The sequence below is a fragment of the Geotrypetes seraphini genome, chromosome 12 (genome assembly GCF_902459505.1).
Source record: "Geotrypetes seraphini chromosome 12, aGeoSer1.1, whole genome shotgun sequence".
Taxonomy (NCBI): Eukaryota; Metazoa; Chordata; class Amphibia; order Gymnophiona; family Dermophiidae; genus Geotrypetes; species Geotrypetes seraphini.
The window spans coordinates 12,853,432-12,871,675 of NC_047095.1; the positions used below are offsets into that span (position 1 = coordinate 12,853,432).

At 40.0% G+C, this 18,244-nt stretch overlaps 1 protein-coding gene across 3 annotated transcripts in view; it reads left to right on the top strand.

Annotated features, from left to right (window-relative positions):
* The first annotated feature begins 239 nt into the window (after nt 1-239).
* The window catches only part of OLFM3 (olfactomedin 3), a 459,853-nt gene continuing 441,848 nt past the window's right edge, over nt 240-18,244 (top strand). The window contains exons 1-3 of one of the 3 annotated variants that reach the window (XM_033916520.1): nt 240-277; nt 740-886; nt 1,088-1,376. In XM_033916520.1, the coding sequence (XP_033772411.1) occupies nt 1,305-1,376 (72 nt within the window). In that variant the 5' untranslated portion in view covers nt 240-277; nt 740-886; nt 1,088-1,304. Of the gene's footprint in view, nt 278-739; nt 887-1,034; nt 1,377-18,244 lie in introns of those variants that run through there. The other 2 variants (XM_033916523.1, XM_033916522.1) reach the window with 2 other exon arrangements.

The window sequence follows — 18,244 nt, forward strand, 5'->3', positions numbered from 1 at the left end:
CTCCTATCTAAAATATAATCCAGTTTACCCACATTCTAATTCAATCCTAAAATAAATTCTGTTCCCCTATTTTTGCATGAATGATTACGAATTCAGACTTTTAAGAGGCAAATAATACATAATAATAACAATCAAAATACTCCAAAGGAAATCAGTCTTGAAAGTGAAACATGAAGGCAATTCTTTTCTGTTGCAGTATCTCTCCTATCGCCGTGCAGTGAGCTCCCTCCTGATAGACTGTGTGGTGTGCCCCTTCCTCCTACCCTGTTAAGAAGAGGTAAGTCATTTAAGCCCTCCCACCTGTCACTCAGCTGATTTGGAGATACACAGTCAGCAGCCCCTCTCCTTCATCAATCAGTCTACGGTGCTCTTCTGTGTCTGTCTCCCTCCTCCTCTCCCCCGGAGCTTGCTCCTTGGATGGTTCAGCTCAGCTTCCCAGCAATTCCATAAGCAGTAATTGCAGGAAGCTAAGCAGTGAGCAGAGCTGTCCTACCCCCTTATAGCCGGCCAGCTAAATTTAATCACCCGCAGAAGGCAGATGAACTTTCACTGTTAGCTTAAGCCCTGTGGTAAGATGTGCCTGTAGAGTGAAGAGGAGGTGGCGTGGAATCCTTTTTTCGAAGCATATTCTAACCTCTATGCCATAATGTGGTGTGGAATACAAAATACAATCCTTTGACGATGTGGCATGAATACAAACTAGATTATGATTTTTTTTTTTTTTTTTTTTTTAATATAGGTCTAAAAAAAAAGACGTGATCCTCCTATTCAGGTGAAGTCACACACTTTGCAAAATGTTTGCAGCAAAACTGTGCTAAATCAAACTCCATGCAGAGATCCAGTCTAATAAGACAGAACCCATCCCTGTGAAAGACATGGATCCAGGGTACTTTACTTCTGTACTTTTGCGCTTTAGATGTGGAGCTTCTGCTTATTTGGTTAACAAATTCCCTGCAAACCAGCTCCCAAAGCCCCCTACAGCTTGTGTGATGTCATATCCGTTGCCCAGGTCTCAGCACCTCTTTCAGCAGCTCTCTTTCTCTCTCTCTCTCTCTCTCTCACTCTCTCCCTCCCTCCCTCTCCTTAGAATCAAACTTCTGTGAAATCGTAGGAGCTTGTTTCAGCAACACGGCCAGCGGCTGTCTGCCCTAACAGACTCTAGAATGCCGGGGGACCAGCTGCCCTCCACCTCTTCTTTCTCGGGCTCAGCAGCACTGCAGCCACTAAGTGAAACTGCCAAGGTCCCTGCACTGGAAGTGGTGTGTGAATGAAGGAGCGATATCGTGAACCCAAGCGGGCTCAGAATGCAGGCACCTTCCAGCATCCTGAATCTTCTCCTGCTACTGCTGTTGCTGGCTGGACTGAATCCTTCTAAGGTACGTGTGAGATTACTTAAAATACTAACCAGCTCCCCACTCCGTGCTCCTCCTTTATTTGACACTTGGCAAGTTCTCCTTAACCCCCCTCCCCACCCTCCTTTCAGATTATTAATGTGAGGTTAAAAAAAAAAAAATCTGCTTTTGTGACACTGGCATTGCAGACCTCTGGGAATTAGGAGGCAAGGAGGCTGTGTGCGATTCTGGTGTTGTCTGAGCTCGAGTACAACCCTGGGCTGTTTCTGGCTGAAATGATGCTGGTTGTAAACATTCGTCACACACTGAGCCAGCTAGCTTTACTGTTTAAAGCCACAGAATGTTTTGGTGTTTGCTTTTTCAGTAATGCACCTAGAACAGGTAATCAAGGTTTATAGAAGGAAAGCCTGAAATGTTTGCAGTAAATCCTGAATTGAAAATAGTTAAGGGATATAATTTCTTAAATGTTTACGTTGGTCAAGTCTGAACATTGAAAAATTCAAAAGGAGCATTAAAAGAGAATGCTATTAGACCAATAGAAATGGTAACTATATGGAACTGTGTGTTAATGTTAGCTGGTGAACCCTGGCAGCTGTTCTGTCTTGGATGAAATTAACACCATGAAGCTTCCATGAGACATCATGGGTGATTAATGCATACATTTTAAATAATGTTCCTAAATCGATCTACTAAAAACATTCAAAAATTAAAGGACTGGATTTTGTCTGAAGAAGTAGAGTTGTTCAGAGATTGTATCAACCTATTGATTCAATGTGGATCTTTTGCTTCATTAATTTTAAAAGAGATCACTTAAATGGTTATTTTATTACTAGAGTATTGTTCTAGTAAACAATATGTACATAAGTTTTTATAAGTCTGGAGCTGTCATCCGAACAGGATTGGTTGAAGCTGTTATGAAACATGAATGAAGTTATTGTGGGTTGCTTCTAGTACTTAAGAGAAACCGGGTCCTTTAATTCACTGACTGATATTTATATGACAACCAACTAAACATTATTAGTAGCCCAAAATATTTTTCATTGGTGTGATGTTCTAACTCTCCTTGGTATATCTCTTTCAATGTAAATGTTTTATACAGTTGCTTATGAACTATAAAAGCATGTAGAATTGATAGGATAGGGCCAGTTCTATGGGTGGTTGAGCTCCCTCCACCCTAAATTTGAATAAACACTTGCAATATGTCCAGACCAAGATGATTAAGGTGATAGAACCCCTCTCAAATGAGAAAAGACTAAAACAGTTAGGGTTTCTACAGCTTGGAAAAGAGACGGCTGAGGGGAGACATGATTGAAGTCTACAAAATCCTGAGTGGAGTAGAGCGGGTATAAGTGGATCAATTTTTCACTCCGTCAAAAATTATAAAGACTAGGGGAAAACATGATGAAGTTACAGGGAAATACTTTTAAAACCTATAGGAGGAAATATTTTTTTTCACTTAGAGAACAGTTAAGCTCTGGAACCCGTTGCCAGAGGTTGTGGTAAGAGCGGATAGCGTAGCTGGTTTTAAGAAAGGTTTGGACAGGTTCCTGGAGGAAAAGTCCATAGTCTGTTATTGACAAAGACAGGGGGGAAGTCACTGCTTGCCCTGGATCGATAGCATGGAATGTTGCTACTCTTTGGGTTTTAGCCAGGTACTAGTGACCTGGATTGGCCACCATGAGAACGGGCTACTGGGCTTGATGGACCCAGTATTGGTATTGGTATTACCCAGTAAGGCTATTCTTATTTTCTCATATTTATCCCCCTTCTCCCAAACTGGTTTAAAAAATTGGTTCCTATAGTGTACAGTGTCTTTTTCCAGAAAATTCATAACTGATCTTAATTTGAATCTTAATTTGACCTCATGCCATTTTGATGTCAGTGCCGAAGTGATTAGGAACAATTGGACATTGCTCTTAGCTGACCTCCCTGCACCCACTGGACCTACCTTGGACCCCATTAGCCACTTGGGGGATTGGGGGGCTTGAGGGAGTGGGGATCTTGGGGCTGTACATGGGGGGGGGATTCATTGCTGTAATCCTGGAGCATCAGGTCATGGCTTTGCTTGGACTGATGCTCCCAGATGGTAAAATAACCTCAGCAAAAGGCTGGTGTTATTTTACCATGATTTTTGGGCCCTAACATGACTTGGAGTATATCACCTCAAGCCGTGTTAGGAGATTTGTATAGTAATGAGATGCAAGACATGCATTTGCATATTTTACATTTCATTACTAAGTAACGCACAGTGATTTAAATACCATCGCACTATTTTTGGAACGGTAGTGTTAGTGCTGCTTAAGTCATGTTAAGGGCCATTTACTGCGACTTAAAACCCTAATGCTACTTGATGAATTCTCAATTTGTAATCTTTAGCTAGAGAATTGACAACTGCAAAATTATTTTTTTTTAAATCACAGCATTGAAAGGAGGTGTGCCCAGACATTTTTCAATGTTGACACTTATTGACCTTAATCAGGGTGAATGTATAAAAAGTTACATAAAGACCCTGGCCAAAGGATTAGTACAGTAATGACTGAACTATAAGGGAGGAGGTTGCAAAAATAATGGAAGGTATGAGAACAACAAAACAATACAAGAAAGATGTCTACTGATAACTCTTCTGAAATACACATGATTGCATAAATTGCATTGACGCTCCATTAATTAGAATTGAATTCTAATTAGAAAATGGGACATTAACAGCAGTTAATCAGCAACTACAAGAAGTAAGCAGGAATGCTACTACTGTTGTAGGCTAAAAAATGTGTACATTTAACAAAAATATTGTAAACAGAACCCTAACTGTTTTCTACTAGTTGTTGTGCCCTTGATAACAGGTATTACCTATCCTTGTCATATTATTAAATGATCTTACCTTGAGTTAGGAACTTTGGACATGAAATAGCCAGTTATTCAATGAAATATCTACTGCTGGTACTATCGCTTACATAGGAGTTGAAGAATAATGCATTGTCATAATAGCACATTTGCATGCATCTGCATGTCCAGCAAAGTACTTAGAGATGATAAAAGTCATGTTCAGTAGCGATGGCATTGATCTAGTTTCCCTATATTGCAAAAGGCTGTTCAACTAGTATGTTACATTTACTGTCTCTGCTGGAGGAGTGTCTTTATAATCTGGAAATTCCTTGTTGTGGCTGCTAGATGGCATCTCTGTGCTGTGCAACAAAAAAATAAGAGTTGTAGCAAGTTTGCAGACTGCTGATTGTGTGAAGATTGATCTTCTTTTATAATAAGCTATTCAAACCACTCTCATGTGTTTATCTGCGTGAAACACAGTTTGAATATTGCCATCCTCAGTGTCCTGTTCACAGCAAGCATGTTTTTACCGACATGACTGAAGTCCCTTTAAAAAAAATCCTGGAGAAGCAATTTCTCTCTTTTGAATCAGGTTTTATCTTCCATTCAGGACACAGATGGAAGCTGTGGAGAGTTATCATGTTTCCATGGACAGTTTAAAATTGACTGTGTTTGTAGAAGGATCTATTGATGAAGGGGATGCTTGTGCCACTCTGCTGTTCTTATAACTCTGTGATGAAGCTTTTGAATCAGTATTCAGCCAGCAAATGGTCAGTGTTTAAAAGCTGACTGTCATTAGCTGAATTAGACATGGATATTCAATATCGGACTATGTCCAGGCATTGGCAATGAATATCCAAGTCAGTGGTGGCACCTGGAAGTTATAATGGTATGGCCAATATCAGCACTGTAGCTGCATATCTACATGGGCAAAGTTAGGACTGTCTATATAGTCCAACATGCCCACTTAGCTGATGCCCACATGATTTCCAGGACTAGCCCAGGTCAACCAATACCTGAACAATTCCATGGAGATCAGTCAATAGTGAATGATACTGCTCGGTAAGCACCACTGAATATTGGTAGCTGGTTGGCCAGGTTAGAGTGCTTTAGGTGGGCAGGAGCCTTTCCTGCCCACTTAAAGCGGTATATAATTTTTTTTAATAAATAAATATTTAGGCATTGAACCTCAAATTCTTTAAAAAGCACTAAAAACTGCATGTGCAAAATTGGACATGTGTGCAATTCGTGTGTGCAAATTAATTGATTAACAAGCCAAGTAGCATCGATAATTAGAATATTAAAAAGCAATTATTGGCACTAATGGATGTAATGAATATGTATGCACATAAATTTAGGTGCATGTCCAAAATGGGGGATCAGAAATGGGAGGATAATGGATGGATTGGGTGTGGATTAGGCATAAAGAATTGAACCATATGTAAATGACCATGCCAATATGTAGGCTTAGCTTCTGGCACTAAACACTATTCTATAAACGGTGTGTATCTTGGGTAAATTTTTCTCCTGCTTTTAAGTGTATACCACTTGTGTTTCTATCACTGTATCATCTCTTACTTTTTTAAATTTCTTTATATTTTACTTATTTTAAAATTTTTTAAAATTTTGTACAATCTATTTATGTTGTTATATCTCTGTTCTCCCCAAGAGCCCCTGAAGAAGGCAATTCTTTTGCTGAAACATGGCCCATGTAAGGTCTAGATTCCAGTTTTGTGTGCTCTTTATTGCTTTGCTTATCAAAGATTGTTGAACTTTATATTGAATAAACACCAACATTTCTATACTCTATTCCTGGGTCCAAGATCTGATTCTACTTTGTGTGCTAGTGAACACTCTTGTTTGTGTTGTGGGATCTTGGTCCTTTCCCTTTAGAATTTGGGCTTGCTCTTCCCACTGCATGCCCTATCAGGGGATTTGAGGACTGTGTATACCATTTATATACAAGAATAGTGCTTAGGCACTGCTATCGGTGGCTGCCTAAAAAGCAGCCATCAATCACATGCCAATCATGCAACAGTCCCCCTATAGAAAATCACACATTCATGAAAGGTACCAGAAATGTAGGCTAAATTTTTCTAGGCCTACATTTCTGGTGACTAACTATGCTGTGAATCGCACCTATGTAGGTGCTTAAGGCCACCTAAGGATATTTCTGGTATTAGCTATGTCCATAGTAGCATTTGGCAGCCAAAAGCACCTATGAAGGTGTGATTCTGGTGAGTATTATTTAGGCACCAGTAGGCACTTTAATGGTGCCATTTTTAACAGCATTTGTTACTTAATATAGGCATTAGTAGGGTGACTACCAGTTTCTAAATATAGGTGCTGTTTCTAGACTTCACCCTTAATATATATATATATATATATATATACACACACACACACACATATATATATATATATATATATATATATATATAAATTGATTTGATTTCATTCCAGAAAGATGGAATATCAAATTCCTTACCCTTACTTTTACAAGAAAATATGATAATCACATAGCACATATACAACAAAGGCAATTAAATTCCTTTTTATCAAAACATCACAGGTAACCATTATTAGGCCTCAAAAATCTAAGAGAGAGAGAGCCAACAGCAATATAGAAAAAGATAACTCTAGTTAATAGAGTTAATATCAACCAGGACGCGGGAAGTCATCATGCCGCTGTATCGAGCGATGGTGCGCCCACATCTGGAATACTGCGTTCAATATTGGTCGCCGCACCTCAAGAAGGACATGGCAGTTCTTGAGAGAGTCCAAAGGAGGGCAATGAAACTGGTAAGAGGGCTGGAAAACTGCCCATATGCTGAGAGGCTGGATAAACTGGGGCTCTTCTCTCTGGAAAAGAGGAGGCTCAGGGGGGATATGATAGAGACCTTCAAAATACTTAGGGGCATAGAGAGGGTGGACAGGGACAGGTTCTTCAGACTAAAAGGGACGACAGGTACGAGGGGGCACTCAGAGAAACTGAAGGGAGATAGGTTCAAATCAAATGCAAGGAAGTTTTTCTTCACCCAAAGGGTCGTGGACAAATGGAATGCACTCCCGGAGGAAGTGATCCGGCAGAGTACAGTACAGGGATTCAAACAGGGATTGGACAGATTCCTGAGGGAAAAGGGGATCGTGGGGTACTGAGGGAGGTGCTGGGGTGTTGCATAAGTATAGACAGCTCACCAGGTCGTGCAGGTGCAAGGCCGGAGGGTTAGGACATTGATGGGAAGATAGGACTTCGATGAGAAACCTAGGGGGCAAGGGGGCCCCTTCTGGTGATTAAGGCAGGTCATGACCTGTTGGACCGCCGCGGGGGCGGACTGCTGGGCGGGATGGACCTCTGGTCTGACCCGGCAGAGGCACTGCTTATGTTCTTATGTTCTTAATCAAAAAGGAAAAATAAAAAAAACACTTTAGATTGAACATAAATCTAATGCCACTTTCAGATGCATAAAATTGGCAGTATGCTAATTTATATATCCAAATTTATGCATTCAAGACAATCTAGGATTTTGTTAAGTATATGCATGTATTAACTTGTAAATTGATAAATAAAATTCATATTAATAAAGGACCAAGAACAGATCAAGAGAGTAAAAGAACCTGGGAGATTTCAAAATCTCTGTTAGCATTTTCACTTGCATAAGGCCAGATCTTCCATTAGGTCTACTAGGTGATTGTCTCAAGTGCCAAGATTCAGTGGCAACCAAAAAAGGAATAGACAGGTATTTTAAACTTCCTCAGAGACCCTACTCAAGCACTTTCCCGAGTGACTCAGTCTCCATGACTGACAGGAAGAAGGGCACTTACTAGTACAATTTCCTCTGGAATACATGCTCCATTTCAATATGAGATGTGAGATTCTATAACCTTGAGATATCCATACTATGAGACTGGCCCTAATGACAGAGGGAACTGATACAACATTAAGTACACTTTTTCCTGCAACGTTAAGGGGCCAAGCAACTGAGGGTGAAGGAGGGGGAGAAGAAGCACTGGGCTAAACGCTTCAGTGGAGGGAGACAATTTAAAAGAACTGTGGATATAGTGGGATATACATTGGCAAATAAATAAATAATTATCATTTGTAAATAATTAAAATTTAACTTGTAAATTGATTTAACTTGTAAAGTCTCTGGTTTTTTTGCTGCCTCCAGAATTATGGTCATATTCAAGTACCCTTTCCTTTTGAGCTACCAGTAGGGGTGGCAGGGGCAGCGATGAAGAAGGCACAAAAGGGGATCCCAGTATTCATGTGCTGGCCCATCACATATGTATGCTTTACTTCCAAGTGCACACAAAGCCCCAGATTCTATAAAGGGTGCAGATTCTTGATTGGCACCTATAATAATTAGTTTATGAGCTCCAGTCGGAGTTAACAAGCGCATCTATAAAAATATTGGTAGTGATTATAGATAGACATCTTACTTTGGAACAACATACTGATCTATTACTGAAGAAATGTTTTTCGGTGCTTTGGAAACTTTGCACCATTAAGAAATACTTTGATGAAGCTTCATTTCGTCTGTTAGTGCAGTCATCTGTTTTAAGTATTCTTGACTACTGTAATATTATCTATCTGGGTGCCTATAAAAATTTTTTGTGAAAATTGAGAATGGTTCAAAACACTGCAGTTCGATTGATTTGTGGTTTGAAAAAATGGGAGCATATTACGCCATATTATCAGAAACTTCATTGGTTGCCGATTGAGGCCAAACTTTTGTTTAAGTTTGCTTGTATTTGTTATAAATCAATATTTGGCTTGTCACCTGGCTACCTTCTTTCCCATTTTTCTTTGAACCACTCAAATAAGTCGACACGTAGAGTTTGTTTGTTTACATTTCCTTCTGTTAAATTGCGTTGTTTTAAAAGATTTCTTGAGAGAACTCTCTCTTTTCGGGCTGCTAAATTGAATGGTTGGTTTAGAAAACTTATGCTAGGAGATTCCTCCTATCTTGATTTTAGAAAATTATTGAAGACCCAATTAGTTGATAAATTTGTATCCTAATTGTATTCTGTCGTCTTTTTAAAATTTTAAGCATTTCTTATGTTTTATTATCTGATGTATTTCCATTTTAAATTGTATTCTTTGCTGTATGATCAGTTTTTATTTGATGTAAACCGCCTAGAACCATTCCTGGTTAGGCGGTATATAAAAAATAAAATTATTATTATTATTCATGCTATTTTGTAACAGTGGGCACCTGTGGATCATGCACAACTTAAAATGTAATGTGGCCATGGATGGGGTCTGCAATGTTGCAGAACAGTGGGAATCCATACCGAACTTGCACACTAGGGGCTCCTTTTACAAAGGTGAGTTAGGGCCTTAATGTGCGGAATAGCGTGCGCTAAATTGCTGCGCGTGCTAGACCTTAACACCAGCATTGAGCTGGCACTAGTTCTAGAAGCGTAGCGCGGGTTTAGCGTGTGCTAAAATCCTGCGTGCGCTAAAAACGCTAGCGCACCTTAGTAAAAGGAGCCCTAGGACTTACACCAGGTTGCAGCAAATCCTCACACCCAATGTTGAGCGTTGAATTCAGTACTCAGTACTGTTCTATAATGAGTGCTTAGCCCAAAGTGCTCTTTATAAAATAATGTTGAGCGCTGATTTTTATCAGTGTCTAATTTTTGGGGCACAATTTATAGAATTTTCCCCCAATAAACTGCATATTGTTCATTGGCCTCATTTTGAAAAGAGAACTCCAGTTTCCCAAGGAAAAAGGACTTGCAGTCCTCTCAGTTATAACCATGAGACAGCAAGCTCTCGATAACGATTATATTTAAAGAAAGATGCACTATGTCAGATGGTGTGTTAATAACACAGTACAGGCTGAATGACCATTTTCAAATGGAGGAAAAATCCTCAGACAAGGGCCCTCCCACCTCCACAATGGTGGAATAGCGGTGGTAGAGCGTTCACCTCAATGGCAAAATAAATGAAACAAGCGCTATGCTGTGTTATGCTTAGCTTGGAAGATAGTTCAAAAGTACATTATATTTAGTAAACGATTTTCTGATCTTTTGATTTTTTTGACTTTTTTTAGTTTGCTATATCTGTCAGCTGCCCTTTAACTTGTGCAATGGATTATGTGCCTGCAATACCGTCTTGGTTATCCTCATCATCTTTTTGTCTGTGAGTTAAATTGCGTAAGTTGCGTAGAAAATCGTGTGCCTCCAATAGCGTCTGAGCACTGACGTACTGGCACTTCCGGTTATGACGACAACATACTGGGAGTATTCAAATCCAGAGCGAACTCTGTGGAGCCATCTTTGGATGTAGGAGACGCGTTCTGCGTCCAAATTAAAGGTATGTCTTGCTGTTTTTTTATTGAAGTTTTGTGAAAATACACACTGGTTCAGTTTTAACGTTAAGTTTTTGGTTCTGGCTTCAGTTTGATCGGATACGTTACACCCCGGGGCAGCAGACTTGTAAAACGCTGGCCACCGTTGGTATACCGATCAACAGAAGATAAGTTGAATATGTTTTTTCATCTATCTTTAAATATCTTCCAAGCTAAGCATAACACAGCACAGCGCTTGTTTCATTTAAAGGAGGTTTTTTTTGCCAGTGAGGTGAACACTCCACCACCGCTATTCCACCATTGTGGAGGTGCGAGGGCCCTTGACTGAGGCTTTTTCCTTCGTTTGAAAATGATCATTCAGCATGTACTGTGTTATTAACGGTGACAGGTCAAAAGCGCGCTTTGACAAAGGCGCGCCGAGACAACTGAGCGCAAGCCGGAAGCCCGTGCTGAAGAAAAACAGTGTTTTAAGGGGCTCTGACAGGGGGTTTACTGAATACAGATTGCGCCGGCGTTGTGCGGCGTTGTGGGGGGTTTGGGGGTTGCAACTCCCCACATTATACTGAAAACTTCACTTTTTCCCTAAAAAACAGGGAAAAAGTTAAGTTTCCAGTATAACGAGGGGGGTTACAACCTCCCAAACCCCCCACAACGCCGCACAACGCCGGCGCGATCTGTATTCAGTAAAGTGGGGGGGGGGGTGCCCCACCAACACCCCCCTGTCGGAGCCCCTTAAAACACTGTTTTTCTTCGGTGCGGGCTTCCGCCTTGCACTCAGTTTTCTCGGTGCGCCTTTGTCGGTGCGCGCTTTTGACTATGAACTGTTATTAACACACCATCTGACATAGTGCATCTTACTGTTGTGGAAGTGTTTTATTAATTACTGTTGGTTTTCACAATATCTGAGTCCTTTTGATTATGTATTTAAAGAAAGGCCATAAGAAAATGATGCTCCAGTTGACAGAGAGTTAAATTTATTTCTATACTTATTACCAACTGAAATCTGCTTCGTAGTCTGAGCGAAATGAGTTGCTGGCAACGGTGAAGTTCCCAATGAACAGTTGTCCTCATCACTGAAATCATCATGATCACTTGGCATTTATTGGGACTTCAGAAAACAGTCTTTGCTGAAAGGTCAAGTGGTAGACGGACATTGAAACTGAATGATCTCTTTATCTTTAAAAAAAATAATGATATTACCAAGGGTTGATGCACAGTGTTAGGCAATGGTTTTTCTTCTGTTGCTGCAGCTTCACATAAGATATCTGTTCGTTTGCTCACAGCTTTCGCAGTGCTGTCAGTTTACCGCCTTTTGTCCACAACATCTCTACCAAAATCATATACTGAAATAAAAACATGAGTACTTGCGGACTGTGTACATAAGTAATGAGAATAATACCAAATTGTAAGATGTAAAATTATATGAGCTGTTGCCCTCCCTGACATCCAGTGGTGTGTGGTCAGGGCCTTCAGGGAATTCGCCCCACCCCCTAAAGACCCTGAGGGCACTGTTCTGAATTTTATTGGTTGATCAGTAATGTCAGGGCTTTCAGAGAATCCCCAGCCCAAGAGCCCTGCTTTTTTTTTTTTTGTTCGTTTACTTTTTGTTTGATGCAATTTGACTGATTGAGCAGGCTGCCTACTCAACAAATCAAACTCCATCAAACTAAAAGTACCCCCAAATTTAAAAAGCAGGGCCGTAGAGCTGGAGATTCATTGAATCCTCTGAAAGCCCTCTCTTCGCGCACCACTGCTGACATCTAATTCACCCGACACCCCTGATCTGATTCTTTTACCCCCTAACCCGCAATTTGCTTCCTGGACTCCCTCTTAATGAATCCCCTCTTATCTCCCTCAAACATCAGATCCAATCCCTTGATAAGCCTCTCCCCTTAATCCCAACTCCTTTCATTAGTTGTCAAGCAAACCCTCCATCACGTGATAGCAATACCTAGTAATCTTTCTTTGTCCTGCCCAGGCAGGCAAAATGGCCACCGCATCCACTAGTGATATTGTTATAGCGTTACTTCTGAGGGGCATCCTTCCATATAAGGAGACAATTGTATCTGTAAAGGTTAATTTCTCTAGTAAATTTAGGCCCCGTTTTATCAAGCTGTGGTAGAGTATTTTAGCATGGGACGGTGAGGTAAATGCTCTGATACTCATAGGAGTGGAATGCGCATTGGAGCATTTATCTTGCTGGCCCTTGCTAAAATAAGTTAGGTGCCACTAGTCACCGTTTATAGAGTCAGGAAATTAGTGCACAGTAACATGCTACTGTATATACACATTAAAAAGTTTGTGTGGTAGGTTGTCTGTTAGTACTCGTTAAACTGCACACGTGTGAACTTTTCTCTACGTTTAAGTACTAACGCACCCCACTTGTACAGCACCCATATCTGTTTGTCATTCCCTCTATAGTCCCCTACCCTATCCTCCACATCATTCCCTTGTAATTTTCCTCCCCGAGCAGCGTGAACAGAGTCACCCCTTTTGTCCTGTCATAATTAGATTGTAAGCTCTTTTGAGCAGGGACCGTCTCATGCATGTTTAATGTACAGCACTATATACATCTATTAGTGCTATAGAAATAATAAATAATAGTGGTAGTAGAGTGGGCCTGAAAGTGTTTGCCAGTTATTTTTTAATGGGTATAACCTATGGGCAGACTGGATGAACCATTCAGGTGTTTATCTACCGTCATTTACAATGTTACTATGTAAGTTAGCGCATTGATGTTTTTGTTTATTGAAAGCTTCTATACTGCTGCTAATCTAATCTAAATCTTAGATTTATATACCGTGTCATCTCCCCCAAAAGGAGCTTGACTCGGTTCATATAAAAATTAATAATGGAAGTGAAAGTAGATAGATTAGAGAAAAATAACTTATTAATGAGACCCGCATCTGAACATCTTAGAGAGAAGATAACTAATTTTCCTTAGAACAATTTTCTAAGAACTGTTAAAATAACAGTGTTTTCATAGATTTACGGAAAATCTGGATGGAGAGACGAGTTCTAACACAAGAGGGAATCCCATTCCAAATCATAGTCAATTTTGAGCGGTGTACTTTTGCTTCTATTGCGGTGTTGCGATCTATGAGCTTCAGTAATAGTGTTACATTACATGAGTAGATGATGTCACCATACTTGAGATTCAGTAGTCATGAGATAACTGGCTAACACAGAGTTTCACTCTCTGGAAACTTCGATCCATTAGAGCATATTTTGATATGTCAGCATTCAGAATTCTGGTACAATCCCTCGTACTGAGTCAACTTGATTACTGTAACCTATTTAGCAATTTCCCAAAAGAATATGCGACGATTACAATTAATGCAAAATGCAGCGGTCAGACTAATTTCCGGGCTGAAGAAGTTTGATTACATGACACCTTACTACCGACAGCTGCACGTAGAGGCACGGGTAAAGTTTAAGTTCGCCTGCCTCTGCTTTAAAGTACTATACGGACTAGCCCCTAAATACATAACTGACCTTTTCTCCTTCTCAGCCAACAGGCATAAGAGAAGCTCACATTCGAACTTTGTTTCCCCCCCTAGTTAGAGGATGTAAACTCAAAAAACACCATCAACACCTTCTCTCACATCAGGCAGCATTATGGGGTAAAGATCTAGAACAATTGCTTTCGCCCACTACTTATGAGGAATCCAGGAAGCGCCTAAAAACATATCTGTTCCTGAAGTATCTAGACAGCTGACCCGTACAACTCTTTCTCTTCAATAACGGTTCTCTTGACATATTAACCACTTTCTTTCACCTCTATTAAGTTCAATCAATTTGTACCATCTTTTAATCTTTGTAAACCGCATAGAACTTCACTGTCCTGTGGAATATAAACTGTTATTATTATTATTCATGTGGGAGCATTTATCACCTCCTAAAAAGGAGGCAGTAAGGGTCAGGTTCTGTTAACCAAGAGAGAGAACTCAAAGTTTGCACAATAGAAGACGTCAAACAAAGGTTATTGTGGAACAAATGTTCCTGATGCAGGCTTTTATTTAGTCTATAAAAACAGAATAATTAGTCCACATGTATAAGATGAGGGGGCCCAACATGGTCTGTGTTTTGACTAACACATCTTCCTCAGGGGTCCTAAAGAAATGAATGTAGGTGCCTAGATGTGTCAATCACACGTTAGGCATAGTTAACAGAATTTAATCTGCATTGTAGATGCTAACATTGTAGGCGTCTCTAATGTAGGTCGGGGCTTACCTCACCTACATTGAGGTGCCTAATGTAGGTGCCTACTGGCACCTAACGATGCCTAGCAGTGCCTAACTTTTAAAAAACACCCTCAATCCACCCCTAACTATGCCTACATGGTGTTTGGCACCTGGGTGTAGGCGCCTACTCCAGAGGGGTTGGTGTATCATCCAATTAACCCAATGTAGGCATACCATCCAATTAACCTTAATTTTTTGTTGTTATGATCTTGTTAGAGCTCATTAATGATGCCATTTTGCAACTGATTTTTATTATGGTAGGCACCACTTATAGAATTTCCCCCTGAATACTCCCAGATGAACTCTGCAAGTTGTACACATTAATGGTAACATTAACACATGAACTTCAGTTAAAAAAAATAGAGGGAATGCTCCCAAAAGGTTTTGCATTAAATCCGGGCTTAGCTTGAGATAAAACTTGCATTACGAGGTGTTAAGCTAAGATTCTAATGTACTTTATTCAAAGGGTCCCTTAATATTCAGTGGAAAAGCTCTTTAGAATGTGTGTCATAGTGCTTCTACAAGCAGATTGTATTATAGAAATAAATTGTAATCATCACACAAAATCCATTGAGACAAGGTGTTTTTAATGATGGCTTTCCAACTTATAATAGATATATAGCAAAAATCATTTGTCCTGTATAATTGCATTACAACAACATTTAGATTGCAATCAGTTACAAAAGCATGTTACAAAATTGTAACTTTTCAGGTCAGATGTATTAATCACTTTTTCCAGTAAACTCAAAAAAAGTAATTTAATACCAGGGCTCCTACTACTCTCCTACTACTATTTATCATTTTTATGGCGCTGAAGTGCATACACAGCACTGAACATTTAGCATTTAATAGATGGTCCCTGCTCATAAGAGCTTACCATCTAATTTGGACAGACAGGACATCTCAGGGCTGGGGAGTTTCTAGCAGAAGGAATGATACAATGGGTATAGGTATCTGACAGTGAGTGGGAGTTGAGTTGAAAGCAGCTTCATAAATTTGGCCTTTTAGCTTGGATTTGAATACTACTAGAGGTGGAGCATGACGTATTGATTCCAACAGCCTGTTCCAGGAAAATGGTGCAGCAGGAAAGAAGGGTCAGTGTCTGGAGTTGGCAGTGGAGAAAAAGGGCACAGTTAAGAGGGCCTTATCCGACAATGGAGTTCATGGGGGGAGGGAGCATAGGGGGGGCAGACAAGTGAGAAAATATACTGAGGGTCTACAGGGTGAATGCATTTGGAAGGAGTTTGAACTGTATTCAGAAATGGATGGGGAACCGATGAAGTGACTTGAGTAGGGGGTAATGGGAGTATGGCAGCTCTTGCAGAATATGAGTCATGCAGCAGCATTTTGAATGGATTGAAGGGGAGAGAGATGGTTGAGAGAGAAACCTAAGGGCTCCTTTTGCGAAGGTGCGCTAGCGTTTTTTGCGCACGCACCGGATTAGCATGCGCTAGCCGAAAAACTGCCACCTGCTCAAGTAAAAGGAGCCCTAAGGGCAGTAGTCTAAGCGACAAGTAATGACAGCATGGATTTGATAGTGTGATCTGAAAGGAGAGGTCAGATTTTGGTAATATTACTACCTTTTGTTTGATATTGTTTTAAAGGGGAAATTCCTTGATATAGCTTAATGTGAAAGATGATTTTGTAGGGGATGCCGGTCCTCATGCCAATTTCAATGCCAATAGAGAGTGTATGTTCGGGCAGACTGGATGGACCATTTGGGTCTTTATCTACCATCATTTACTATGAGTACATTTTGCTAAAAGTTGTTTAGCGTTCATTTTGAGTCATTGATTGTTAATAAAATTAGAGACTCAGACCCAGGAGGAATATAGTGCATTAGCTTTGGTGAAAGCAATTAAGGTCCCAAAGAGCACTTCTGATGGTCCAGCATATGCATTTTTATAATACAGTATTATGATTCCCAGGGAACATTTGTTTTGTATATGTTTTTTAAAAACAACATATATCTCTAATAAGAAATTTAAGTCTGACCTAAAGATGTGTTGTTTCAGGCAAGTTTTTATGCTGTTTTCTTAGGCATAGAAGGATATGGGTGACTAAAAATTACGCCAGGTGTATACCTGACAGGGCCTCCGCGTGTGCGGACCACCGGATTTGATGGACCGAAGGTCTGATCCGGGGATGGCGCTTCTTATGTTCTTATGAAACTTACCGTAATTGAGACTGTGATTCAGTGAGACCATGATAGTCTGTATGAACTGATAAGAGGAGAATCTCTTATATAAATGACCAAACCACCAGGCCAATCGGATTTTCAGGCTAGCCCTAATGAATATGCACAAGAGAGATTTGCATATAATGGAAGTGGCAGGCATGCAAATCTGTTCCATGTATATTTATTAGGGCTATCCTGAAAACCCGATTGGCCTGATGGTCTTCCAGGACACGGTTGGGGACCACTGTCTTAAGGGATTTTTGTAATACCCTGAGGACTGGATTCAGAAGATCTGCTTTAAATGATCTTATTTTATGAGACATCCCATTTTGATGTGACAATACTCAGTAGTTTGCAATTTGTTTCCATAGAAAATCAGCTGCAACTTTCTGTGTACGCTGTGGGAGTAATTCTATAAGGGTCAGGCAGTTTTTTATTGGCGATAATAATGCAGTTAAATGATGATGTTCTAATCATTTATGTTCCCAAGTAAGTACTTTGATAGTACATAATTTGCCACTGGACATAGACATGAGTGGAGTTTGGATGGATTGTGGGCAGAGAGCACATATACATTATAGAATACAGGTACATTGTATCTGAAATTCGGAAAACCAATTTTTTCATGTCCCAATGTGACACACACCTAACCCAAAAGAGCTGCAGATTTCCCTATGGTAACAGTGATAAGTAGAAAATGAATGTGTACCAATTAGTACTGAATAGCTGTGCAATACTTCTCACTAAGCTCCTAATTCCTAATCTTCCTAGCTACCATTCCAAAATCCAAAATGTGTCTGGTTTCAAGGATTTTGGATAAAGGATTGTGCACCTGTGCTATAATTTATGCATGTACATGCTTATGGTACAACAAGACATGGCCAATGATGCCATCTAAGGACTGGTTTAAGTGGTGGTGTTTATATTTATTTAGGTTATTGCTATACTGTTTTCCCTAATTGGCAGGTGCAACTTCTAAAATCAATAGGAAATGATAAAAGAACCACCATGCATAATTAAAAAAAAAAAAAATACATTCACATTAAAACAATCATTATGTAAGACATTGGAATTGGGGACATAAAAAAGAGAGGAACGGTGAGGGGGGGGTAGGAGGGGAAGTGAAATAATAGTATGGTGAACTCAATTATGGACACCAGTCTAGTCCAGGCCAAGCTCTTGTTGGAATAGCTACACTTTCAATGCTGATTTAAATTTCTTGAAAGTTGTTTCCCTCCTGATAGTTAGAGGCAGAGAATTCTAAAATGAAGGGGCAATAAAGAGAAATGGTGTATGTCTTTTGGATTTGAGTTGTGCCTGTTTCAG